Source organism: Indicator indicator, chromosome 8 (assembly GCF_027791375.1).
Source record: "Indicator indicator isolate 239-I01 chromosome 8, UM_Iind_1.1, whole genome shotgun sequence".
NCBI lineage: Eukaryota > Metazoa > Chordata > Aves > Piciformes > Indicatoridae > Indicator > Indicator indicator.
Genome location: NC_072017.1, coordinates 13,522,395 through 13,549,315, shown reverse-complemented (window position 1 = coordinate 13,549,315; position 26,921 = coordinate 13,522,395). Strand labels below are relative to the sequence as shown.

General features: G+C 37.9%; 2 protein-coding genes across 2 annotated transcripts; one reads left to right on the top strand and one right to left on the bottom strand.

Annotated features, from left to right (window-relative positions):
* On the top strand, positions 1 to 14,636 carry PRIMPOL (primase and DNA directed polymerase). The gene is made up of 12 exons (XM_054383118.1): positions 1 to 180; positions 1,203 to 1,294; positions 2,621 to 2,762; positions 5,186 to 5,333; positions 8,396 to 8,686; positions 10,343 to 10,505; positions 11,676 to 11,773; positions 12,078 to 12,161; positions 12,242 to 12,350; positions 13,166 to 13,248; positions 13,332 to 13,378; positions 14,334 to 14,636. Exons 1-12 carry the CDS (start codon positions 1 to 3, stop codon positions 14,634 to 14,636), a joined length of 1,740 nt encoding a protein of 579 aa, XP_054239093.1.
* Positions 14,637 to 15,334: 698 nt separating this feature from the next.
* CENPU (centromere protein U) lies at positions 15,335 to 26,455 on the bottom strand. The gene is made up of 11 exons (XM_054383313.1): positions 26,405 to 26,455; positions 25,067 to 25,181; positions 23,566 to 23,671; positions 22,289 to 22,395; positions 21,513 to 21,584; positions 20,373 to 20,490; positions 19,929 to 20,007; positions 18,945 to 18,992; positions 17,585 to 17,646; positions 16,184 to 16,340; positions 15,335 to 15,472 (listed from the first exon to the last, which is right to left on the bottom strand). The coding sequence occupies exons 1-11, from the start codon at positions 26,453 to 26,455 to the stop codon at positions 15,335 to 15,337; spliced, it is 1,053 nt and encodes a 350-aa protein (XP_054239288.1).
* Between the last annotated feature and the right edge of the window lie 466 nt (positions 26,456 to 26,921).

Here is a 26,921-nt window from a genome sequence, read left to right as displayed (position 1 = left end):
ATGAAGAGAAAATGGGAAGAAAGACTGAAGAAAGTGGAAGAACTAGCATCTCACTATGAAAGAAACCCTCTTCCTCAAGTTTATAAACCAAAACTATCCAAACCCTTTCTGCCATCCTCTGTTTGGAAAATATTTTGTCGGCAGGCTGAAGCTTTTAATTATGTAAAAACCTGCAAAGAGGTAAATTACTGGTTAACTAACTATCTCTGTTCTTTAAGTACTTAAAAGCTTGGTTAACAGTAAAGTCTTTACCAGGTTGTAATTTCCACACACCACACCCCCTTTTTTCTCATTCCTGATACAGCAAGTATTTTTCTTGTCTTTGTAGGAGACCATGCTACACTGGAGGTAGCTCTAAGAATTGCTAGTTCTAACATATGAATTGATATGTGACGTTAACCTCTAACATTAAGAGAGCTTTTTGGAAACATGGTAGTTGATAGATTTGTTCCTTCTGAAGATGACCGAACTGTCAGGCTTGGCAGTTAGTGAGAGCTGAGTAGGAAGAGAGAGCAAGGAAAAAACTGAGGATGAAAAAGACACATGAGAGGCAGAGACAAAATTAGAACAACACAGCTCTCCAATGACATCAGAGTAACAAGTTCAAATGAAAAGCAGCCATGAGCCAAATAAATGCTATGCAAAATGCTTTCAGTATAATACTTTTTAAATTGGTTACTGATTTTAAAGAAGGTACCAGGTTTTTCCTCCACACTGTTTTAGGTGTTTTGGTGAGCCTGACAGTGCATTATCGAAAACAGACTGGCAGGCTTGGCAGTAGGTTGGGTTTGGGGTTTTTGTTTGCTTGTTTTTAATTTTCTTTTCAGATTTCCATTTTTTAATTTAGATAATAGAGACTCTAAAGAATTTTTACTGTAAAGCCATACACTACCATCATGTTCATGAGGCTGCTCCTTTCAAGACATTGTTCCTCCTCCTGTTAGGTGTACTCACTACTAGTGAGAAAAAAAAAAAGACAACTTCACAGAGTAAAGAGAGTTCACATTAAGGCACAACAAAGAAAAGCTTCAACTTTCTACTCATGTAGCTGAAATCAGATGCTACTTAACTTGAAAGAGGATAAGTGATCTACTTACAGTTTTCTAGTATTCACTAACCTTTAGTTACTAAGAAATTAATGTCAAATAGGAACTTCTGAAAGTTCTTTACATAAGAAAAGTCAATCTTTTTATTTTTTAAAGGATGTTCATGTATTTGCCTTAGAAAAGGACACACAAAGTGGACAGAGATTTTACCTTGTGACAACATATAAAGAGCTTTGGTTTTACTACACGTGAGTATTTGGAAAGGTACCCTATATGCTACCATAAGATAGAAGCATACTGGACACATAATGGTAATATACACTAATGGTAATAGCTATTCCTGGGTAGCTATCCCCACTAGCCATAATGGGTAGTCTGAGGTTTTGATCTTGTCCCATCAATTCTATAGTAGGTTTCAAATTTCTTCAGAGTTGCAGACTGCCATTATTTCCTGTGAATTAAGGACCCTGTAAGCTGAACTTAAATATAGTAGCAGTAGATTTGCCTTTGCTGTCAGCTTTCCTCAGGGCATCATGCCAATAGGAGACAAAAACATTTCTATAATTAGTCAGATGTTGATTTAAATGGGCATTGAGATGTCTGGTTACCAATTTATAGGCTGAGATTTATAAATGTAATTTCAAGTATTGCCAATTTGATCATGTGCTGAATTTTTGTCTGGGTTTAGCTGTATATGCAGCTGAACTACAGCAGTCACTCTAACACCTCATGACCCCTTCCTAACAAAAAAGGGAAATAGGGAAAAGGAGACCCACAGGTTAAAGAGAAAGCATTTCATGAAATAGCCAAATGGTACCAACATCAGTATTAAATATATAATGTTATACTCAGCCCAACAAAAGTGCAGCAGTCACAATATCCAGGAAAGTACTCCCTGAGAACAGAAGGCAGAGGAAGAAGATATGAAGCCCAAGCATGAGACTATCAAGAAGCTCCCTTATCTGTAGGGAACTTCTTCCTTTATACTGAGTGTGATACTCATGGCATGGGATACAGCTGTGAGCCAACTCAAGTCAACTGTCCTGGCTGACTCAGAGTGGCTAATGGGCTGCAGCCCATGGCTGGCCTGGGATTCTGTCCTAGCAAACACCAGGACAACTTTTTTCCCCAGTTTTTGGTTTTATAATATGTATGATTATGAGATAAAAGAAACCTAGGTCAATTTTTATGTGAAAAGTAATCTTGATTTTTTTTTCTCAATTTGAAAATTAGCCTGTGTAATCTCATTTTTAGTGTCTGAAAGAATAACTTTTTTTTTTTTACTGTAGTTTTCATCATTCCCTAAATTCTCAACAGCATTTCTGTTGACAGTATGTATTGTAAGGCTAGGGGGGTACAGGGAGAACACATTACACACTTAAAATCTAGGCCAGAAATTTGCTGGTCAGTTACAAATTTTTCTAAGCATTACATGGCTGCTACTCTTTTTGCAGTATGGGTGGTTGACTGAAAAATAGAATAATATTTAAGACTTGTGGCACCCTTGTTTGCAGCTGATAAGCATGTGTAAAGTTTATCATAAGAGGTTGTGATCTGGTTTTATTTGTCCTTAGCAAAGGTTATAAAACAAGTCTTATGCATTGCTATGAAGTAATTCCTGAACAAGATGCTTGCAAACTTTATTTTGATTTGGAGTTCTACAAACCAGCAAATCCTGGTGCAGATGGCAAGAGCATGGTCGCAAAGTTAATTGAGGTAAACTGGAGCAACATCTTATCATGAGTTAATACAAATTTGTTGCTGATTTAATATGAAACCAAAGTATGTACTACTTGTCACGGACTGAGTTGAACCTGCTGCTGTTATTCATACCATGCCACAGTCACGCCAGCTGCAAAAATGAAAGTGCTGACTGGAGCAAAGTATTATGGACCCTGAAGTTCAGATTGCAACATGGGAGGCTTCGTGTTTCAGTTGCTGTGGCAGTTTAGGCTGGGTGCCTCCTGCTGCTGCCACAGAAGCCACACCTCTGGTGTCCTGAATGTCAACCCAACACAGGAAACAGCATATTTCTACCCATAAATCCTGCCCCCTATAGGTCCATCTGCAAACTCATTCTCTTCCTCTTTCTTCCCCCTCTGCTCCCGTGGGAGATGCTCCCCATCAGGTAATGGTGGGGGAGTATCTCAAGGCCTCTTAGGTCTGTCCAGGCCTAATGCCAGGAGGAGAAAGGAGGAGGCAGTCTCAGACCTGGCTAGCCTGAGACCAGCCTAGCAGTGGAGGGAGGGGGGGAAGAAAGAGCATTGGGGGTTTTGGGTATACCCTCAGGTGGGAGAAGGGAGGACTGGGAAGCCTTTGGGTGTTATGTAAAGGACTCTGCACGCTTTGGGATGTTCTTGGCACCATGCTTTGTAGTTTCACCAATGGCTTTTCCATTTAAACTTTCTATCACTCTCCAATCTGTTTGTGTGAGTGTCATTCTTTTGTCCCTCTCGGGGCAAGAGAGGATCTGTCTGGCCTCAAACCAGCACAGTTGCTAAGGTGATTATGCATTGTGCTCATGTTATCTCTTTATCTTTACCTCTTTATCTCAGCCCTGAGTTGTGTGTTCCTCTTGCCCTCACTTCTGTGCTGGGGGAGCAGGCAGGTTAGCCTTGGCACTCAACTGTTACAGTCTTTTTGACCGTGGCATCCCTCTGTTGCCTTTTGGCAGCACACCTTACTAGCATAATTACCTTAGCTAATAATCTAATTAATAATCTAATAATCCAATGCAGGTCTAGTAATCTAATAACAATACAATGCATGATTACCTTATCTTAGCCTATTTGCAGAAGAAGCAGAGTGAAATACAGGGAAACCCAGCATAAAACAGAAAGCCAAACCAGCAGCTACATGACTCCCACTCTGCCATGTCTGCAGAAAAAGAGAGCACACCCGAAAATCTGGAACCCAGAAGGAACAACCAGAACAGGAAGCCTCCCATGTTGCATTCTGAACTTCAAGACCCATACTTTGCTCCAGTCAGCACTTTCATTTTTGAAGTTGGCATGACGGTGGCATGGTATGAATAACAGCAGCAGGTTCAACTTGGTCCGTGACATACTTTATCTTGATTGTTCTGTAGTAAAATGAAAAAGAATTGTAGAATCTTTTTGTTAGTGGTCATTTTTAATGAAGTAAAAAGTACTGTTTTAATTAAAGCATACATTCCCTAAGTGAAAGGGAAAAACGCTAAAATGGTGGTTGTTGGAATGCTTGTATTCACTGTGGGTTTACTGATATGATAAGTTTGCTTTTGTAGATTGTTTTAGGTGCTCTGCCACTTCACAGCTGTGAATGTGAATTCTTCTGAGTAGCATCAGTAATAGTTCCATTCAAACATTCCTCAGTTCATTGTCTTTGCCAGCTGGTGCAGTCTTTTATCAAGGCTTGGATAAATCCCTCCTGATTTTAAGTGTCTTCCGATTGGCAGTTCATTATAGCTGAATTAAATGATGATGTACAGAATATCATGTGACTGCACTTAACAATTTGGTACCTAAAGTTAAATATCTTTGCTAATTACCAATTTTGTTAAATTGTGCAAATTCACTATGACAGAGGTGGAAAATAAAGTAGGTTTTTAGACTATTGTCTTCTGTTCTAATAAAATCTCCATGAGTGGCCATTTATTTGTGAGACTTCCGATGCTTGCATGTCCCTAGCTAGGAAGAAAGGAGGGAGAGAAGTGACTGAAACATTTTGTGTTTTCTGCTTAGTGTTCATTGAGTCATACCTATGATTTGGTTAATCATAACAGGGACTTAGCACAGCAGCCCTTTGTAACATGATAGCCTCTGACTTCCGCTCTAAGCAAGCCTGAATTACACACTGTGGGTGTGAACAGCTTGGTGGTGGAAAAAAAACAGAAGATAGAGCCACTAAATTAGCCTTTGACCTGAAGAACTGCTCAGCTTATCACTGTTAGTATATTCAGTGACTTACTTCAAGAAATAGTCTATGTCAAATTTGGTTAAAGTTTGCTATGTTATGAGTTTGGATTAGAATTGAATTAAATTAATTGTGTGTTTAAAATGAGCACAGAAACTTGAAAAAAAAGATGTAAAATCTACATTTGTGTTAGGTTTTACAGATAGCACTGTAGAAAATAGCCTAATTAATGCTTATTGTTTCAGCTTGTCAGCCAAAAATTAAAAGAACTTTATGATGTAAATTGTTCAGCCAAAGATGTCCTGAATTTAGATTCCAGTACTGATGAAAAATTTAGTCGGCACTTAATATTTCTTCCCCAGAATACTGTATTTAAGGACAATATGCATGTTGGTAAGTATGTTGTTCTCTCTTACACCTAGCAATAAAAGGTGAGCTTTTAACTTTGTACGGTGCCATCTCACATTTGAATATTTGTTTTAGTGGAATAATACATGGAAACAAATCTGTATTCCAGTGGAAATGAATACGTATTTCTATTTCATTCAGGATGAGAGGAAACAGCCTCAAGTAATGCCAGGGGAAGTTTAAGTTGGACTTAGGAAAATTTTCTTTACTGAAAGGGTTGTCAGACATTGGAACAGGCTGCTTAGGGAAGTGGTTGAATCACCATCCTTGCAGATGATTAAAAGATACATAGATGTGGTGCTGAGGAACCTGGTTTAGCAGTGGACTTGGTATGTTAATTTAATGGTTGAGCACAAGGATTTTAAAGGTCCTCTCCATCCTAGACGATTCCTTCTCCTGTCCAGAAGGAATTGTGACAACAGCCACAGGATTTCAAGAAGTTATGTTCTCTTCCTGGGTTTACATGCTGGGTTCATACTTTTGGTCCCACTCAGGTTTCTGCTTCTGTTGTGCTGTCTGCTTGGTCACAATCTGTCTATCTGTCTTCATGCCTAGTCTTACTTTTCCTTTCTCACCCTTACCTCTGTTTCTAGTTCTGTACTTTCCCTCATTCCAGTTTTGAGTAAAGCTTATACTGTGTTTCTTCTTTTTTTATACCTCTTGTGTTTTTTATGTAGCTTCTTCCTGTGTACTATCTATGTCCTAGGAAAGAGGGGATTGTAAGGAGCACAGGGAAGATGGGCTCTTTGCTTTCAGTTCTTAATGACAGCACTGTCATGTTACATTTAATGACACAGCACTGGGCTTCTTTCTAGCCTGGTACAGCATTAGAAAAAAATCTTATTTTCCTTTAGAATGGTCTTGTTATTTCATATACCACTAGATCAAAATTGTGTAGGATTGACACAGATTTTGTTTTGCTCTGAGGAATTATCTATGAAAGGTCATCAGCTTGAACAGCTGAAGGGGTAGAGCAAACTAAGGAGAGGCTGGATCTGGTCATGGCCTAAGCATCACTTCAGGCCGAAATCCAGATCCTTACTCTGAAACAAAGAGGCTTTTTTTTTTTTTTTTTTTTTAAGATGATAAAACCTCATTTCTCATTCTTAAGAGCTGTGGAATCTGTGTCCCTAAACCTTTGAAGGAATAACTGACATGGCAGTCTAAGCAGATTGTCAAAGTTACAAGCAAATGCTTATACCACAGGCTGCCAGCCCCAAGTGTGACACAGAGCAGTTCCTTCTTGAGTGACACGCTAGTAAATAGCAAAAAAAGCTCAAAGACTTAAATGGAATTACTGTGGTTTTTAGTTCAAAAGTGTGACCTTCAACTTCTCTGCCTCTATAAAACTTTTAAGTAATTATATGGATGATAAATAATTAGGTATGACAGCAATGTTAGCCTATGATTTTGATAACTAAATTACACTGGTGAGTTCTTTCAAGTCGAAGCTCGAAGTATTGATTCTAGCCCATTAGGTTAGTGTTCTGTGTCTCCACTGTGAGTGCATCTGGCATGTTTACTGTCAGACTTCAAATATATTTAGAGATTGGGTATTCATGTCCTGCCTTTCCCTTTTCAACAAGATGGTGAAGTTGCAGCAAAAACTGCTATTTTTTTTATTTCAACTTTTTGTAGTTGAAATATGTAAATATCAGTGTTAAATTCATGCATGTTACCAATAATACTGCACTCTAGACTTTTCATTAATGCATTTTAGTAACCTGCTTAACAAATCTGGCTTAAAGCATTTTAACTTTGTGCAAAATACTCTGCTATAGTAAATAACTAAAAATGCAGATAACTACACAATTTCACTAAATCTATATAAAAAATATATTCTTTGAGGTGATGGGAAGATTATGTTTAAAGTTAAGAGGGTAAATATTTTTTTCAGACACACTCAAGTGGTGTCTTTTTAATTCTTCATTGTGTTCTTTGTAATAAAAAAATGCAAAGGGGAAGATTGTTGCTGTATGATACAATTAATATAGACACAGCTGTTTATTTTCAAGTTGGTTTTTTGTTTGGTTGGTTTGTTTCATTTGTTTAGGTCAAATTCTTGCTAAGCATGGATTTCTTAGTTACTAACCAGAACCATTTTGTGTGGTGAGTTGGTCAAAAGATTAAAAAAAAAAATCCATAAGGAAACACACCCCCCCCAAATCCAAAAAACAAACTCCAACCATTTCCATCTTGGCTGTTTTGAAAACTGTTTAAGATGAGTTAGTGGTATTTATGTAGAACAAACTAGGATATGAGCTGGCCAAAAGATTTTTCTTTTAAAAAATTCAGAAGGGTTAAAAAAAAAGCCCCAGCTCCAACCACTTCCATCTTTGTTTTGAAAAATGTTTGCACAGGAACTGTTAAATTCTTTCTTGACTCATAAAGGACATCATCTGGTTTTGGGTTGTTCTGCTTGTTTGTTTGGATGATTTTTTTTGTGAGGAGCCATGCATGGGCTTAAATAGGATTAAAAACATTTAGTATGAAATGTTTGAGATTAGTTACTACTTATAATTACAATACAGAGACTGAGTTCATAGCTCATGTAAGAAAGCATAGGAGTTGATGTAGGTCCACAGGAAAGCTGCAGAGATCAATGAATTCATATTGATCTACGTGGCTGACAAATCCAAAATATAAAAATGAGTTAAGGAGGTGATTGCCAAACCACCTTGCTGCTCAGTTCTCTATTCCCAGTAGTAAAATTGCAAAGAGGAAGATTGTTGCTGTTTGATACAATTAATACAGGCACAGCTGTTTATGTTCACATGTTCTTCAAACAAAACAAAAAAGGACAGTCTAGTACAAAATTTTTCCAAGCATGAGTTTCTTAGTTACTAACCAGAACTATTTCATGCAGTGAGCTGGTCAAAAGATTTTTCTTTTAAAAAATTCAGAAGGGTTAAAAAAAAAGCCCCAGCTCCAACCACTTCCATCTTTGTCTGTTTTGAAAAATGTTTGCACAGGAACTGTTAAATTCTTTCTTGACTCATAAAGGACATCATCTGGTTTTGGGTTGTTCTGCTTGTTTGTTTTTTAAGGTAACTTTGTGAGAACCATTTTGCAGCCTGCCATAAGGTTAATGGAGAGTAAAGCTGCTGCTGCTGCAATTCCAGAAGGAGCAGAAAATGTTTTGCAGTGTTCTGCAGAAGGAGTTGGATTAGATGGTTCTCTTGCAAACTTCAGAGCTGTTGAAGATGCTTCCAAAGGCTGGCCAGCCATTGCTCACAAAACAAAGGATATGGCAACATCACAACAGGGAGAAAATTTGGAATTTTCCTTTCTAATAGTAAATGATAAAGAAGGCAACAAGCAACTTTTTGTGGATCTAGGTAAATATAAGAAGTGCTTTCAAACCTCTTTTGGATGCAACAAAGGTTAAGAAGAAATGAGATGTTTCTCAGTCTTTGATTACAGACAATACCAGTGTTCTTGTGGTCAGAATTTAAACCAAATACAGTATGTGCTGAGACTGTGATCACAAATGCTGTTCCTGAAAGCAGCCTTACATTTGTGGTCCATAGAACTTCTCACGTTACTGCATTTAATTATTTTGTTCTGAAGTTTGAAGAAACTCTTGCCACACAAGGCTGTCTTCTTGATTTTGTTCCTAATGACTTATATATGCTGCTCTTTGGGTTAAAAGAGGATGGCATGCATTACATTTTTGTCATTTCAGTTGCATTAGAAGCTATTTTGTTACTGAACCAGTCTTACAGGCATGGCTTCTATACCGTTCTGCATGTATGAACTGAGCTGCTTTATGCTATTTGCAATGGCAGTTGTTTAAGCTTTGATGACAGAATAATAGCAATTTTGGGTTGGGCACTTCATGGCCCAGCTGGGCTTAGCCAGTTCATGGTATAAAAATGTTATGAATTTCCAGAAGCACAACACCCACAGTCAAACTGAAGATTTCCACCTTCTCTATCCCTAGACCTGATTTCTCTGCTTTTTTGCCCTCAGTGAAACAAAAGTAGTTCAGCATCTTTTTGTAGAGCAGTGTTATGCACATGAGGACTTTATCTTGTTTCTTTCTCAGACTTCTCGGAAGAAACCCTATTCCTTCACTCTTCTCATGAAATTTAGGATCACTTTTATTGCTGGCCTCTTCAGTGTGTCTGCTTTGTTGAAACATAATCCCAAAGCTGGACCTGCAGTAGGCTTTCCTACTAGTCATTTAGAATTAGTTTGCACTTAACTATGCAAAATTTCTTCAAGAATATTCATGAACAGAAATTAAACAAACAAAAACGAGTTTACTGTGTCACCTTTGAAGAACTTAATGTTGGTCCCCCAAAATTAACCATCTGCAATATTTGTTACACACATTACCTCACAACTGGAAAGCTAAAATCAAAGTAACTGAAATACTGAACTACCCCACAAGACTGCAGTGACAAAAAGCTACCTGACATGCTTGCGTTATTACTACTTTAAGTTCTTTTATCTTCATAAAACATTAAATGCAAGCCACAAATAAAGCACCCACCTACCTCCTCAGTAAGTTCTTAGATTAAGCAATGTTTAAGATACCTGCTCATTTGTTTGATTGGTTTTGAGACAGGAGTCCATAGAAAACATAAAGTTTGATGAATGTGGAAAGTTTGAGGAATGTGAAGTCCTTTCCAGTTAGAATAATGGTGCATCTCTTTATGCTTAGTTGTATTTCACAAAGTTAACGTGGAAAGTACCAATTTCTTACACTGAAGGGAAACTTCTAGCAATGTTGATGTCAGAATGATTAAAATGCCTATGCAGAGGTGTTGAGTGTGTGTCTTAATTATTCTAAAACACAAAAAACGTGCACGTGAGCATGATCTTGCTTTGTTGCATTTCTTTTATGGGACGTGAGACACAGTAATTGTTTTTGTCCATTCCCTAGACCCTTAGCTGGTGCGAAGGAAAAATGTTTAATTTAAATGTGCTAAGTATCTTAAATCCTAGCCAGCATTGTTATGTTAAGAAACACTTTCTTTTTCCTGTAGGAGTTTATACAAAGAACAGAAATTTCCGTATGTATAAATCATCAAAAGCAGGAAAAAATGTGATTCTGAAGATAGCAGAGGATAATAAGTTTGTGCCTAACTGTGAAGATGACGTTTCCTTGGAAGAAGCATATTTTCTTTCCTCTTTGATCTGCAACATTAGGTAACTGCTTAATTCCAATAGAATTTGAACTGTTTTGAAATACACATTGTAGTGATTTTTTTTCTCCTGCTATCAATGAACATTGTTACTGTGTCACTGAGGAGTTTTAATAACACAGAATATGTGGCACAGTCTCCGAGTTGTGCTTCATTTCTCTGTACACACAAAAAATGACAAAATGTAACCGTTACTTAGTTCAATTCTGTATAGTTCTGAAAGGAAAAAATATAGATTTACAGTCAATTAGATATGAAGAATCTAAATATTTTCTGAAGTGTGATTAAAAAAGCTAAGAAGGATTTTTTTGTATATGTTTGCTTGCATACCAGATTTCCCATTTGGTATAGATACATCCTTTGGTTGGATACAGGTACATACAATAATCAAGTTTTCTGTATTGATACTGTCTTACCCTTCACTATCATAAGATGATCCTAGTCATTACTGCACCAGAAAGAAGGCTTGAAGGGTACCTACCACTACAGGGTAGGCATATAATGTTTTTGTTAAAAATGTGTTTGTGGTGACTTAAATTTGTATCCCAAAATGTTAATTGTCCTGAACTGATGACAGTAATCCCATAGCAAAAATTGTATAGTGTACTCAGATCAGAGGTGTCAGCTGTTTTCTGCCAGAAATACGGGTGAGAGATTCTGCTGTGCTGAATTTAGTCTTCTTTGATCATCTGGCTGCCAGCTAGTAATACGGCAAGGAAAAGTAGTTCATTGTAGAAACGGAAAAAACCAAACAGTGAAACGTTTCACAGTGTGCACATGCAGAAATAGTACACTAGGGCAAATACTGCCTTAAGAGTGCCCACCAACCAGCACTCCTGGGTCCTGGGATTTTTGCCAGGAACCAAATTTTACTGTTCTGGTGGAGGAAAACCTGCCCTCTGCTGGTGCAAGCCAGAGGAAACTCTCAAAATGAGAAGACAAAATGCTACGGAGATGGACATAGGGAGCAGAGTCACCGACTGGCGAGATTAACGTGGAAGGACCTCTGCAGGGCATCTGAACCAAAAACTCTTGCTCCAGCTCGACCACTTAGAGCCGGTAGCCCAGGACTATGTTATGTTATGCCCTCCATATGGTGCTGTGTTACACTGTTTACCATGCTATGTTATGCTTTAAGACTCACATTTTCCTTTGTTTTCTCTCTTTTCTTCAGAGAAAGGGATGACACAAAAGTTCTGTCATCTGGCTTTTCAGAAGAGGATAGAAGAATGTCTGCTTTTTTAAACAGTAAAACTACCAGAAGTAATAGAGGTATCTCAAAGCCTTTTCTACTATACAGGAGAAAAAAGTACTTCTCAATTAGATGTGCTGTGATTTACAGACCTGGTAACTGTAGCTGCCATGCTTTGTCCCAGTCCTCTCTGTACCCTGGGGGTATGTGTGGGGGGTAGCAGTTTAACAATCTACAAGAAACTATCAGTGAATTTATCCTTGGTTTTATTTAAGGATTTGGTATGATTCAGGTACATTTCTGTCTGTGGTCTATATAATGTGTAACAGCAGTGTTACAATTACAGCCAGTAACCCTATCTATGCCTGGCCTTTATTTTAACAGATTCCATGGAAGGTTACCAGGATTCACCATATCCAGAAATTGATTCTTTTGTTTGTTCTTTGGTTAATAAAGATGGTAAAGGAGGTAAAGACTGCTTTACTACCTACAAACGAGTGAGTGTTCTGCAGCAGTATTTTTAAAGCATTTTGCCTTTTTTTCCCCAGGGATCCGACGATGGAATTATTTCTCTCCGGACGAAATCCTTGTATATGACATTTCTGGTTACCGGTGGTGTGAAAATATTGGAAGAGCTCACAAAAGTAACAACATAATGTATGCTCCTTAACTGCTCACTGTTCACTTCAAAGCAGTTTGCATTATTTATTTGCTGTTCAACTGCTGTTCTACAAAAAATGCTGAAAAACTTATGGATAGAATCAGCAGCTGTTACAGTTTCTGCTCTCTGGGCTCTGTGGGGATATAAGGATTTAAAAAGAAAATAAAATAAACAAACAAAAAAGGCACCAAAAATCCCCACCAAAAACCCACCAAAACCAAACCAAACCAAACCTGGAAAAACAAACACACATGAAAACAAAAAGAAAGCAAAGCCCCACTAACTTCTTCCCCCCCTAAATTTACTTTGTGATAACCGAATTTGTATTTCTAGTATTTTTCACTACACCAGGTGAACATGGTGCTTCTCAAGCAAGTTCCTTGAAGCTTGGTGTTTCTAAAGCACAGCTGAAGAAGGCTGGGTTGTCTAATCAGCTGACAGGAAACTGATTTTATCTGGCTTTTATAATGGAAATGTCTGCAACAGCAGCAGCAACAACAATCTTATCTTACAGTTAGGTCACACATACTAATCTTACTTTAATGATCTTTAATTCCAAGCTTAATATAATGAGGTTGCCTATATTTCACTTTTGAATCTTAGTTATATTACAAGAAATATATTTTCAACTTAAGGGGCCTGAAGTTTATTGGGAAAAACAACAGGTTGTACAAAATAAGTATCTAATGTAAGTATGTCAGAGTATGAAAGCAATATCCATACAAAATGTGTTCACTTACTGTGAGTTTCCTACTATATGAGTTTACTTCATTTATGTGCTGTTATGAAGCCTAAATGATTTCATTCTTAGGATTCTGGTAGATCTAAAGAAGGAAGTCTGGTATCAAAAGTGCCACGATCCAGTCTGCAGAGAAAAAAACTTCAAATCACAAAGTATGTATTCTGTGATTTCTAAGAAATTATACTTAATACTTTTTGGAATGTTAACTTTAATTAATGCCCTATATTTGGTTTAGGTTTTCCTCTACCACCTAGGATATGTCTCCCGTTTCTTTTCAAAGAGGTATGTTTTCTTCCTACTGATATACTGAAGTTCTTGAGTAAAGCTGTCTGTGGAAGCTATGGAAGTCCCCACTCACACGATCTGATTTGCTCCATACAGCTGTTACAGTGGTACAGAATAGCTCCCCAGAGCAACTATGCAGGTGCACTAATTTTTAAGTTTTCCAGCAGCAGATCTAGCACAAAAGAAGTCAGCAACAGATAAAGCCTGAGTTACTGGAAAAGCCTGACTGCACCTGGGACTAAACTTTCTTCTGTTTTGGTCTGAACAGCAGTTCCCAGTGCATAAACTGCAGGTGCAGAATTGAAAAACTGCCCAAGATGAGCTCTGCTGTGCATGTTTGATTTCATACAGGGCCACCTAAACCAGAAAGTGCTTCTTCAAGACTTGAGTCAGTCAGAATCAAATTTACATCAGTGACCTGCAAATCTGAAGTTCAGTCAACTCCAGTATATTAAAAGCAGTTATGTTTACCTGTGGGGGTAGAGTACTCAAAGTGACCTGATAAGGCACCTAGATTCTGAGCCCTAAACTTTTTTTTCCACTGAGTAGGCATCTTTGCAACTTTTACATTTTTAAATTTCATACTGGAGAATGGCACATTAAGCTCCACTTAAGCAGATCAACAGCTATCAGTGCTACTTCATAGAAAGTGGCATTTAAATGCATTTTCAGATCTTTGAACAGATGCTAAAATTAATTTTAACCTTATATTGCTTTAAGGAACTGTAGACAATAGACTACTTGGAGTTTGCTAGAAAACCAGCAAACTTCTATTCCTATTAAAATAAGCTTCCACAGGTTAAGGTGGCTATAAATTAACATGATTTCTTGGTCTGCTTCTTGTAGTATCCATTATACATGAGACTACAAGTTTCAAACTTTGAGATAAGAGCAATTAAAAGTACAAGGACAATTTGCATATGGACTGAATAAGTATTCTTGTTTCTAAAAGGAAGAAGAATGTACAGTAATGGATGGAAGGGGAAGCACTGAAGAAGTAAATGGGTGTTCTAATGTGTCAGACTTGTCAAACAGCTCAGTATCTCTACAAAAAAGCTTGTCTCAAGACTCCCTGTTGTCAGACAGTAAGTGGGACAATGCAAGCGATGATGCCTGTTTCCTACAAGCTACTGAAGATGTGGAACTAGCTGAAGCTGCAAATGATAGTCTGAATTATGGCATGGAAGAAATTCCTGATGAAGTTCTTCTGGAAGCTTTAAGGGAACAGAACACTTGCCATAAAGAAGGCAGCTAGCCAGAGACCTGGCTGGCAGCCTGCTAACAATGAAGCTTGTTTATCTCACGTGCCTTCTGTGAAAGATGGTGCAACACAGTTTGAAAGTTCTCTCCCAGAGCTGTAAGGCAGAGAACAGAGTGACTGCTGACAAACAAGTATCCTTACAACTGGATCATCTTCAACAGGCAAAAGGAGGTCATGGAAGATTACAAGGGGGCTGAAGAGTACTGGACTCAAAACTCACCATGAATGCTTAGCACTTTTAATGCTCTCTGCTGTGTGGTTTCTATTTTGTTAGTTGTATGCCCAGGTTTTACTGATAAGCTGAGTATAAGAGATTTATTTACTTCCAGAAATGGGAGGAAATTATTTATTTCAAAATTTATTTCAAATGCAAATATAATAAAAAGTTTTATCTATCAAAGTTCAAAGTCTGTGTTTTTAATTTTAAATCACCTTACCTTAATAGCCTGAGATTAAAGACCAACATTGCTAATGGAGCACAGATGTTTTATGGCTCTAACTGGAATTACTACATCATTGATTCCATTGACATGCTGAGGAAGTTCTCACACAGACTATGTGACAATCTGATTAAGTCACTGACTTCTTTTAAACACTGAAGCAAAATAGAGCAACAATGACTAAACAAGCTTTAAGCACTGACCATTATAATAATCGTTCCTAACAAATGTCCAAAAGGCCATTAAAAACACTTAAGGTTTCTTTGATAACTTCCCTCTTTGTACAGCCAAAGCCTCTTCCAGTTTCATATTAATATTCTGAAAATGTCTTTCTGCTCCTAGAATTCTCCGTGACTCCACCAGAAGAGCAGGGAGGCTGGAAGTTCCATACTGTAGTAAGGAAAAAGAAGGCAACATCTTTTTAACCCTTGGGGGGGAAATCACTTAAATGTCTTTGGGTTTTTTCCCTCTATCTGAAGAGGTACAGCATGATTTTTAAAACTGAAGAACAAACAGCACTAGAGAGTCTTCTGAAATGGCAGCATTTCCCTTACACATGGCAGGCACATAGCATTGTCAACAGAAAACAGGACACCAGGTCATAAGCCACAGCAAAGTGAAAGAGTTCCAAGACTACATTAAGAAGTTACTCTGGCCATGGAACACAAGTGCCGTTCCTAACATTAAATACCTTGGCAACAGACATGTAAGTACCAGTCTCCCCCACCTTTGAACAGTAACAACAGAATAAAGAGACTGTTTTCTCACTGCTATTTTTTGTTTCTAATTCTGTAAAACATGTTAGACTTGAGGATAATTACTATGCTTCTAAGTCCTTTGAATTCTTGGACATGGACAGTAAGGTAGCAGAATCCTTTCTGATGTATTTTAATTTCTAACATGAGACGAGTGAGATACTGCAACAGTTACAGCAATGATTCTCAAGCTGCTTTCTTAAAGGCAATTAACAAAATATTGCTATTTAATAAAGGCTAAACATAACAGAAATACCCATCAGTGCAGGAAAAAAGGGGGGAAAAAAAGGTGTGAGTGCATGTTGATCCAGAACAGTTCAGAAACACAAACAAAATATGTACTTACTACCACTTTTGCTTTTGGGTTTGCTTCTCTATAATCCAAACAGTCATGCCGTAGCTCCTTCAAATCAGTAAGTAATTCAGTTGCTTGCTTCAAGGAAGATTGCCTTTCCTGTAGCTCTGCATATTCTCTTTGTAGTTGTACCAGTTGTGGTTCAGCTCTGAAAAACATTAAGGTTTTGATGACTGTATCTGCCTGCTTATTGGATGAGTAACTGTGAACCTCTGAAGAAAACTCAAGGGAAAGGTTGGTCAGAAATACAAAATGTAGGTTAGTATAACTTAGTGTAATTAGAACTAGCATGTTATTTAAACAAGAGCAGGGGGGGCAAATCCACCAACCCCCCCCCCACTTTTTTCCACATCTCTCGGAGTCTCACAGTACAGCCACTCAAGCACCTAAGAAACGTCACTTGAAAAGCTGAAGTACCTGGTGCTCTGCTTCTGCACACACCTGCTTGCAGGATGAGGTGCTCAGCACTTACACTGAAGCGCACTCGGGATCCACAAACCACCTATGCCTCTGCCTAAACAAACTGGAGGGCTGAACCCATTAAAATACCACTGCAAAAACTGAACACCAACATCCACTTTCATTTAACTTTGTGGCAATAAAAAAACCCAAACCTTTAAGATGATCAAAGGATTAAAACACAACAAATAAAAAAAATGTGACAGCTTTCATCTGTGAGGGGATTCAAACCCATATTGAGGGATACCTCTATTTCTTCGAGTGAGTTTGTCCCTAGTACTGCAAATAAAAACAAAAAAAAACAAACCAAACACTCTCATGGTTAGATAGAAAGAGCTTTTTATCTGCCTTTGTAGACCCAAGCCCACAGCTCCCTACAGTGTTAGTTTCAGTATAAAGCTTGTCACTAGCAAGCAAGTGGATTTAGATAAGTCTAATAGTTCTTCCAAAGAACATAATTTCTGTATTCTGTATCTAAATGGTAATTAAAATTAATGCCAAGTTAAGAGAAGGGGAATCGTGTGGCCATAAGAGATGGAAGCATACCATGTACTCAGAAGCATCCCTGCCAAATTGTAAAGGTGAAAGTCATTCTGTCACCTCAGAACCAAAAAAGCTCTCTTTATTACCTCTGTAAATGCATGATTCATCACCTTTGCAATTCCAAATGCAACCTGTTTTCCTTACAAGGTATGGTCTGAAATACCATCCCCAGTAACTAGTTAGCTAAGAGAACTTGCAAAAACAACTGTCTAGGCAACTGACATATGGAAAAAAAGAAGTTATCCTGAGCTTCTGTAAAAATAGAAAGCAATAGAGAGCACAAGCAGAGTTTCATCAAAATAAAATGAAATAACAATTTCACTTCTGAGCTGCAAAGTACCAGACTCCTTCAGTTCTTCAGGCTATCACTATATTTCATTAGAAACGTACCCAATTAAGTCTTCTCTGAGTTTGAACAGTTCCTGTCCTTTCTTTTTGATCTCTGTTATTACCTGAAACAAACAGTGAGAAGAGTCTTGGAAGCAGTTTCTATAACTTCAAAGGCAAACAACTCAAATTTCATTGGGTTTTTTTTCTTTGAGGTTTTATGCTTCTGATTCTAGGTGTGGAAAATCCCAAGATACCAGACCTTATAAACTGCCATATTTGACATTTCTATTTTACACATGTTAGAGCTCTTTAAAGTGTGAAATTCTCATCTCCATCCAAAATTTCTCTTAAGGAACACTGGTTTAACAAGCATACAAAAAGAATATGTGACATTTTGAGCTGTACATGACCAATTGGAGCAGGTTTTTTGTTTGTTTTTAAAATGCAGACTAAACTGATTGTATATTCAGTATGATTACCATAGCTAAGGCACCAAGCATAATTAAGCTTTCTTTAATACAACACCAAGTTTAAAATAAAAGCCCAAAACTAATCATGAATTTAAGTCTAGGAACTACAAATCTGATTTTAAACAAATATGTAAGAGGCAAATTGAGGATAACTCTGAGCAGCTGTGAATGCTGGGTGTGTCAAAACGTTCATTTTACATGCAGAGTAACTTACCATATCATGTCAAATTAACAAGGCTTTAGCACACTATTTGCTACTTCCCAGAATAAGCTTTCTGTTGACTTTACTTGTTAAAAGCTCTTTTGTCATTGAAAAAAGTTTGTGGAAGATGTTCATCTGGGCAGAAAGCTTCTGGCAGGCAGTGCCTAACTTGCTCTTAAGGACCTTGGCCACAGGGCATCTACCTCTCTCCTGACGAGACCACAGCAGTGTTCTGCTCTTACTCCAGTTCCCCCTCCCGACAATATTCCCCTTGTTGCATTTTCAGTCCATTACTACCTGCTCTTAATGAGCAGTGGAACTTTTACAGAGTTTTAGGGAATGCAGCTCCCCAAGACTTCTCTTTTTTAAACTAAGCAATCCAATTTTGTCCTCACAGGTCACCATCTTTGCTGCTCTCCTGATCTTATATTCATCTATGTTTCTTGAAGGTTAGCTCTCAATATTTAATTGGCTCTCCAGAGGTCTCACCAGAGCTCATTAAAAATGTAGAGAGACTTACACATCCTAACATGCATTCCTTCTTTTATGCCAGTATAGCAAGATACAGATAGAGTGTGCATTCCATCAAAGTTACATTTTTTCAAAAAAAAAAAAAAAAACCTCTGGTGGCTCCCTATCCCATTTGTACAGTTGAGTCTGTACACTTTCTTTGTGAATTATTTTTTTTTCTAGTCCATTTCTTGAAGTTTCACTGCCCACCTCTATATGATGTCCCACATGTATTTACCTTAGCATTTTTTTTCTTTACATTCTTTAATTCCTGGGCTTCCATGATCTACAGCAGAAAAGAGGAATTACAGATTGATGATGGGCCTTGATTTCATCTCTATCCTCCTATACATACAGCTGCAAGAATTATTTTGGAATAACGTAAAAAGCTATTGAAAAAACAAACCCAAACAAACCTGGTTCAAAGGAAACTGCAAGTGTGTAAGTTATGTATCACTCAGAGAAAGACTGTTGCAAAAAATTAATCATCTGGCACCAGTTAGAGTAATACTCCTTGTAACAGTTAGTGTAATATTACCTAGCTTAATTTTTCTATTAAAATGTATAAACATAGTAATTTTAAAACTTGCTAATTCTAATGAATCACTTAGAACTATAGTTTTAGTACTTATCCAGAACTTATCACAACTTCTACAAAGTTTATTGTACTCATTCTAATTAGTGAGAAGTAATGTCAGCCTTCCAAGCTAATAAACTTTTTACTGTTAGGTTCAAACTGTGAGTTAAAAAAGGGTGATTTTCCCTGAACCATGTTAGAGGCCCCTACAGAAAAGTTACTGAGATGCAGGATGAAGATTAAATCACCAACCTTCCAAAACTCTAGTCCACGAGCTTTTAAAACAGTGTTTGACATAACTGTTTGCTCATCCAAATTATACAGCTCTCCAGTTTTACTACATAATGCTTTAGATGTGACAAACTTCAGGATTATTAACTGGTTCCCTATTCTCAAAAGTTGACAACTCTACAACATACTTGTATATACATGCAACATACTTGTATATACATGACAGCAGTGTTGCATCTAAAAGCAATTCTCATGAGAGCCAGCAGAGGCAGCAAACCACAACCTATGGTATCATAAAAGTATCATAAAATAAATGTATAAGGAAAATATAAAACCACAGGCATTTTGACTCCCGTGTAATACTCAGCTCCATAATCATTACCACGAAGTTGATTTTATTCACGCTGCACTTACATGATCAGTGATTTGGTCCTTGAAAGCAGAGCAGAAGTCATCGATAGCTTTTCTGCAAATGCTTGATTCTATGCTTTCTCTGGAGAAGTTAGAGGGACAAAATAACCCATTTGGTTTAGTAAAGAAATCTCAGCCGAAAACATTCATTGCAGTAATGAATAAACCCCAATGCTAAGCAGTGAGCAGCACAGGCAATTGCAGACCTTTCATGTACTTGCAAGAGCTTGACTTCTACATTGAAAAATACCAAATCCTTGGAGAATACCTCAAGATGACATGTGAAAAGAAAAATAGTTGTATCACAGAAACCTAATAGTCATTAAAACAACATCAGAACATAACGATGCAATCTTGCATTCCCTAAAGGACAGGCCATTAGCAAAAACACAGGTAATTTGTTTTTAAAACTCTGAGTATTCAGCCACAGGAAAGCAAAATATTTACTTGTAATTTGCTGCTATTCTCTCAAATTCAGTGAGAACAACATCCAGTTCTGTAATATCTCTAGAAGATCTCTTCAGCTCTTTGGAACACCAAACCTGTACAGACAGTCGACTTTCCACTGGAACAACAGAGTCAATGTTAGGTACACACTCTAAAATAAAAGTTATTGTGCCTACCATTAAAATAACCATCTAAAAGTTGAGTGTTTTAAATGAAACTTGATAAGAGGGATATATAAATGATGTCATCTGTCTTTGGCTGAGAAACTAGGACATGTTCATCTGGGAACACTTTAGAATTTGGATAAACAATCATGTACAACTTATTTCTTATACTTCATCATTTCAAGCAAGTTCAGGAGCACAGTAGTAAACTAACTGATAAATGACACAGTGTACTGCAGACAGGTGCTTGTGCTGCAAAAGCTACTAGCCTCAAAGAACCAGGAGCTGTTAGTTACATTTTGTACTAACGCTATAGAAGCTTCAAAAATAGTTGTATACAAATATTTATTTAAATTTTGGTATAAATAGTATTATTAAGTAATTCCACAAACAGTTCAACCATGCTTCCTCATACACTTCCAAATGTAAATCTAGTACTTGAAAGTAGCAGGGTACTGCTCAAAGGAAGCAAGAGGACACCCAAGGAACAATTTCTCTCCACCAAAAAATGCTACTGTCTTGAAGCTCCCTACCGCAAACGTCTTGATGCTAACAGCTGTATACAGCCTATACTGTAAGCCAGGGGGTCTCCAAGTTCTGCCCCACAGATGGTGTTCCAGGCTTCCAGAAGAGGGCATATACTGCAGTGTCTCACAGCTCCATACCTATGGACCCAGGCTTCCCTCCAAAGGGAATCAGGTGGCATGGAGGGGATAATGCACAGTTATGCTCTACCCCTTCAGGGGAGTAAAACAAAAGTCCAGGGATGCAAACCGTAGGGGTCAGAGCTGTGTGGCACACCAGTCCCTTAATTTAATCATTGTTAATGAGCGTAGATACCAAAACCAAAACTAAAATCACCCATTTGGAGAAGCAGTGTGTTGCTGCATACAAGAAACAAAACCTATGAGTTATGGGAAAGCATTCATCTTGAATGAGGAAAAGCTCTACAGGAGTTTTGAAAAGTCTGCTTTACCAGAAGGGTCTGATGTGTTCTCTGAAGTTCTCTTCTTTTTGACTTGAACTTGAGTAGTGTTCAGAGCTTTCTGTGATATAAAAAGTAGATTAACTTCCAAACAAAGCCCTACATTTACTCACTTATAATTCTGAGAGATGGCAATTAGTCAGGTAAGTATTTCCTGACTGACAGGTCAGTAACATTTACTTGGGCCCATTTCACATAAATGGCAGCACAGTAGGCTGAGCCCACAGTGACCAAATGACCTGTCAGCCACTGGCTGTGCAGTGGGAGTAGAAACATTTTAAGGAGCACAGCCACCTGCAGTTCAGCAGTCACTGCCCAGTATTAACAGTTCTCTGACCAGCAGCACCTTCCTCTTCACCCACATTCTGTCCCAGTTCTTTGACTACTTTGTGACACCAGTAGCTCTTCTGTAAGAGTGCTGCACTCATGCAGTTTACTGACAAAAGATTACCACTGTACTGAATTTTATAACACAATTTTCAACAATTTCAATAAATTTTGATAGGCAAAAAGCTTTTATACAAACCACTACCACATAGCTTCTTTTATCACAGGCCTATTTTCTCAAGTCTGCAGAGTTAATTTCCTCTGTGTGCCTGGAAGTTAAAATGGGCCAAAAACCATTTTACATTAATTGTGGTCAAAGAGTAGAAAAACACTGAATCAACACTGAGTGGTTTTTGTTAAACTCTAATATATACTCACAATGGAGCATAATGCAGGCATGACATGAAGAAGTTAAAATTAAATTGACTGCTAATACTCATGCACCTTTTTCTGTACCACTTTCTCCTTAGTGGGTGTATCTTCAGGACCAGGTGTGTTGATTTTCTTTTGACCACGACCAGGTATTTTTGAGCGACTCATTTTTTCACTAGGAAAGGAAAAATACCCACATGTAAACTCACTATCAGCGAGTGTTAAGAGCTACTAGTTATTTAGCTTAAATAACTAAGTTTTAAATAGAATTAATCACTTAGAGATAAAATGTTGTGTGCCTTAGTATGTTGCTTAGCTTTACTCTCTCAGCATGAGATCTGCTGAAGCCCTAGGCCACAAGCCGTGAAATTCCACTTGGGTTTACTGAACTGTACCTCTTAGTCAAAACCAGGGAGGGCCTCCAAAACCAGCATCAATCAAAAAATAAGGAGGCTTCAAGGCCACAACTATCAGTTGTGACTAGTCAAGACAATGGTCTGCTGCCTGGAGGCAGTGAAGGAACCCAATAAGGAGTCAGAAGGTGCTGGAGGATCTCAGAACAGAATCACCAGAGGATCAAAGGGCATGTGAAAGGCACGTAAAGATCACATGAAGGTCGGATGCAGTGTCTGTAAGGGTATAAATGCTAATGGATTTCTTTGTTCAGGGTCTCTCTTTGGAAGCACCCAGCTTGAGCTGACCCTGCTGCTGGACCATTCTATTTTATTTATTTTGATGACTCTGCTTTAGGAAACCTGAGCTTCTTTAATGCTAAAAAAGAAGGATCTTCAACCACATACACTACCAAATCTTGTGTTTTGGGGAATATTTTGTAGTGCTATGTTATTTAGTTTGTGTATCCTAAATAGATTACATTCAAAGTTGCAAATACCATACAAAGGGAACGGAATCTTTATCTCTCAGCAGCAGCCCACACAACAATTTAGAAACCCATTACTAACTAACCACTGGGATAGTCACATTGTATTGAGCGGAAACCTCAAAACAGAGACAAAATTATTATTGAGGCTATTTTAGCAGAAACGGAGAAGGCTTTCTTGGTGGAGTTGGGGTGTTGGAACTAAAAAGCAAAACACAACACCACACACAAAAAACCCCGCAAACTCCCCAAACACACTCTTATACAAATGCTAGTATTGTTTGGCTGTTACATTCAACACCTATTTCAGATTTTAAACAAATTTAACAAATGAGAACTAGACTAAAATTTTCATTAAAAGGTTTTGTAAATAATTTTCTTTATTATGTGTAATTTAACTGGCTTCCACCTATCTTTCAATTTTTCTACTTTTTAACTTTAGACAGCAGCATTCAGAGAACTAACCTTCTTTCTGCATGTTTCCTAGGCGGTGCTGAAGCACAACCAAGTGACTCGCTGTCTGAACGCTCCTCTCCATAAGCATCTACAGCAGTACTGTGCAATGGGTGATCTATGAAGAACAGAAAATAAGCTGCATGAAAATCGTTCCCATCTGATCAGGCAAAGAGCATGGACATACCAGCACTGCCTGCCATTAGACGTTTAGTTAGAGTATTTGTGGTTTGCTCACTAGTAGGAAGGAAGTCTTATTAAAAGTATTATTTAAGGATCAGGAAAAAATCCATATAGTTAAAAGCTTCATGGTTTCTGTACTCATCTGCCTTTACAAAATGATACCACAATACAGGAACGCTCAGCACACACAAATGGCATAGAGCAAGCAAAATATCTTGTATTTAATATAAAGCCTCTTTCCTAGGGCACACATCAAGCTCCTCCACTTTTAAACAATTACTTTCTAAATTTCAGGATTTATTTAATATATAACATGGACGTTTAGCAGTTACATCTGCTGCAGGACGTTTGTAAATATGGAATTCTTGAAGGTAGCTGTGAAAATGGATTAGAACTCTCAGAACTTTATGGCTTTAGTACACCTTCCATAATACAGATTTATCTTTTCAAGCACACCACCACAAAAATTTAGTGTGAGCTTACACTGGAGTTAGTGAGCATCCTTTTTGCAGTTTTAGTACATGCTATAGAAGTGAAGAAACAAAGAGCTTTCCACTTTCCAGCCTTTCCCTTATGACAACCCTTTTACTATATTGTTCTTCTACTACTATCATTTTCAGTGATGTTTCTATTAGTTACATGGGTACTTCCATAATTTTCTTAGAGTAATAACTATTACACCTGAGAGATAACTCTTAAAACTTTCTCTACAATTCCTAATTAAAATTTTTGTAATATTTTTCTTACAGGCATTGCATAAGATATATACTTTATAAGATGACTTGACACAGGGGCATCTATTCCATCTAAACTGATTCTCTTCCAGTATACATTGAGCAAGCCCTGTGTGAACCATAACAGTGGTTATAATGCCTCATCAAATCCAGTATGATTTTATAATGCTCCTTTTCAAAGTAGCATTTGAAAGTGGCAGAAGAACATCCCTGTGAAGGTCCAAGTTCATTGCCATGAATACTCTCACAACAGCAAAAATTAATTTAGTAATTTCTGTGATTCAATAGAGAGTAGTAAGATATTGATCTTCCATTTTAAAATGCAAATTCTTATGCAATTGCAATGTTACATTGTGTGAAATTCTACTGTTCAGACTACAAAACTTGGATAGCCTGTATTTTTCCACCTATTACTGTTCTTGTTACTTCCTAAGTGACAGAAAACGACACCAACCTCAAAAACCAGCTGTCTCTCCTGGCCATAACTTTCTCCGGCAAAGAAATAACACCTTTACCTAGGTAAGAACTGAAATATCTTGCCTGCATGGTTTGTTCATGAAAATCATAAATTAAAGGACACTGAGGTTAATACTAACCAAAAGAATCGCCAAGTTCCTCAAGTTGACCTGCTTCTGCTACCTTCGGTATCGTTGAGACATCTGGTTCCTCGAGTGGTGGTAATTTCCGAAGGTGGGAGCTGGTGGTCTGTTTCTAGATGGGTATGAAATTAACAGCTAGTTCATCTGGGTTTTGAGTGGAAACCAGATTAAATGTGACAATGAATTTCAAGAATATATATGACCAGACGTACGTTTAATCAGGACTCGACTACTAAGCTAGGATATAAAGTATTTGAAGTGTGGGGTTTTTTTCTCAAGCTAGGGTTTTTTCATCTAAGAGAAGTGACAGTATAAACCTGGTATATGCTTCTATTTGATACCATACAGTAGTACAAGCTTCAGCTTATTTTATAAAACTATGCCTAAGTTTAGCAATCTTATAACAGTCTAATACCTGGTTTCTACGATTTGTGGGCTTTTTCTTCTCAGGTGTTAGAATATTTTTTCTTTTATCTCTACATTATGTAATTATTTTCACTTGAAAAAGAAAATTGAAAAGCTATAGCCTGATTTCGTATAGAAAGTGGAATTTATAAACCAGGTATTGTACAGACACTTCTGTAAAGCAGAAGGGTAAAGCAGAACGACAGTAGTTTGTGAAATATTTAGAAAAAATATATATTATTACAATATAATTAATATTATTATTATTTGTAAAAAATATATTATTACAATTAATACAATATATATTACATATATATATATAGGTAAATTATACATATATATAATTTGTAAATAAAAAGTGTGGGATTGAATTTCCATACTAATTTTTCTGTGTGCCTGGAATGAGAATTCTAATCAGAACACATTGACTTATTAAGCTTTTAACTTTACCAGCACTTAGCAATGCCTCACAAGTATTGACACGTTGACTATTCTCTCTATAAACTTCTCTTTAAACAAGCTTGCTTTTCAGACTTCTGCCTGTTCAAAAGTCAGTGGTCCGTTTTGCCTGATGATGTACTTACTCTTTAAAGACAGAAAGGAAAAAAAAGAATACCCAAAAGAAACTACCCCCCTACTCCAAGACTGCACCCAGCAAGGCACACAGTGCCCAACCAAAGCCTACATTAAAACAAAATCACAGAACTTTAGGGGTTGGAAAGGACTTTGGACCATCGCCTAGTCCCCACCCCCTGCCAGAGCAGCGTCACCTAGAGCGGGTCACACGGGAACACATCCAGGTAGGTTTTGAATGTCTCCACAGAAGACTCCGCACCCACGCATCCACCGGGGTCTATGTCCTGCTTTATCTGCACGGTAAAGCAACAGAACACCTGCTGTTTTAATTCTGCTCAGCCCAGCAAACGTTACCTTTAATTTATTTCCAGGACGGCTTCTCTTCGTTGCCTTCTTCGAGGACATTTCACTATTCAGTATATGCTGCTGAACATACAACTGAGAATAAAGTTACCGGAAAATCGTCCTCGATACAATTCTGCTTTCTCTGCCTCAGTACCTGGGAAAGAGTGGGAAGTCTCGGTTAATTCAGCGTATTAGGTGTAACTCACTTCACAGTAAGTAAAACTCGGTTTGACCAGGCCAGCCCTACACAGCCCGTAAAGCTAGGAACCAGGAGTACACGCAAGACAAAGCAAGACAACGCGGAACGCCACTTACGCCTTTACTTCTGCTCTGCCGCTGCCTGTAGCAGACCGCAGGCCCCCTGCACCCTCCGAGCAGCAGGAAGCCAGAGCGGCGCGGCAGAAAAAAAGGCGGGCGACGTTTCCGCCTCGCGCAGCCCAACCGCCTCCGCGAACGACAGCAACAGCCCTCGGCCCGACACCCTTAGGTCCGGGACCCAGCCGCCGGCAACGGCGCTGCCTTCCCG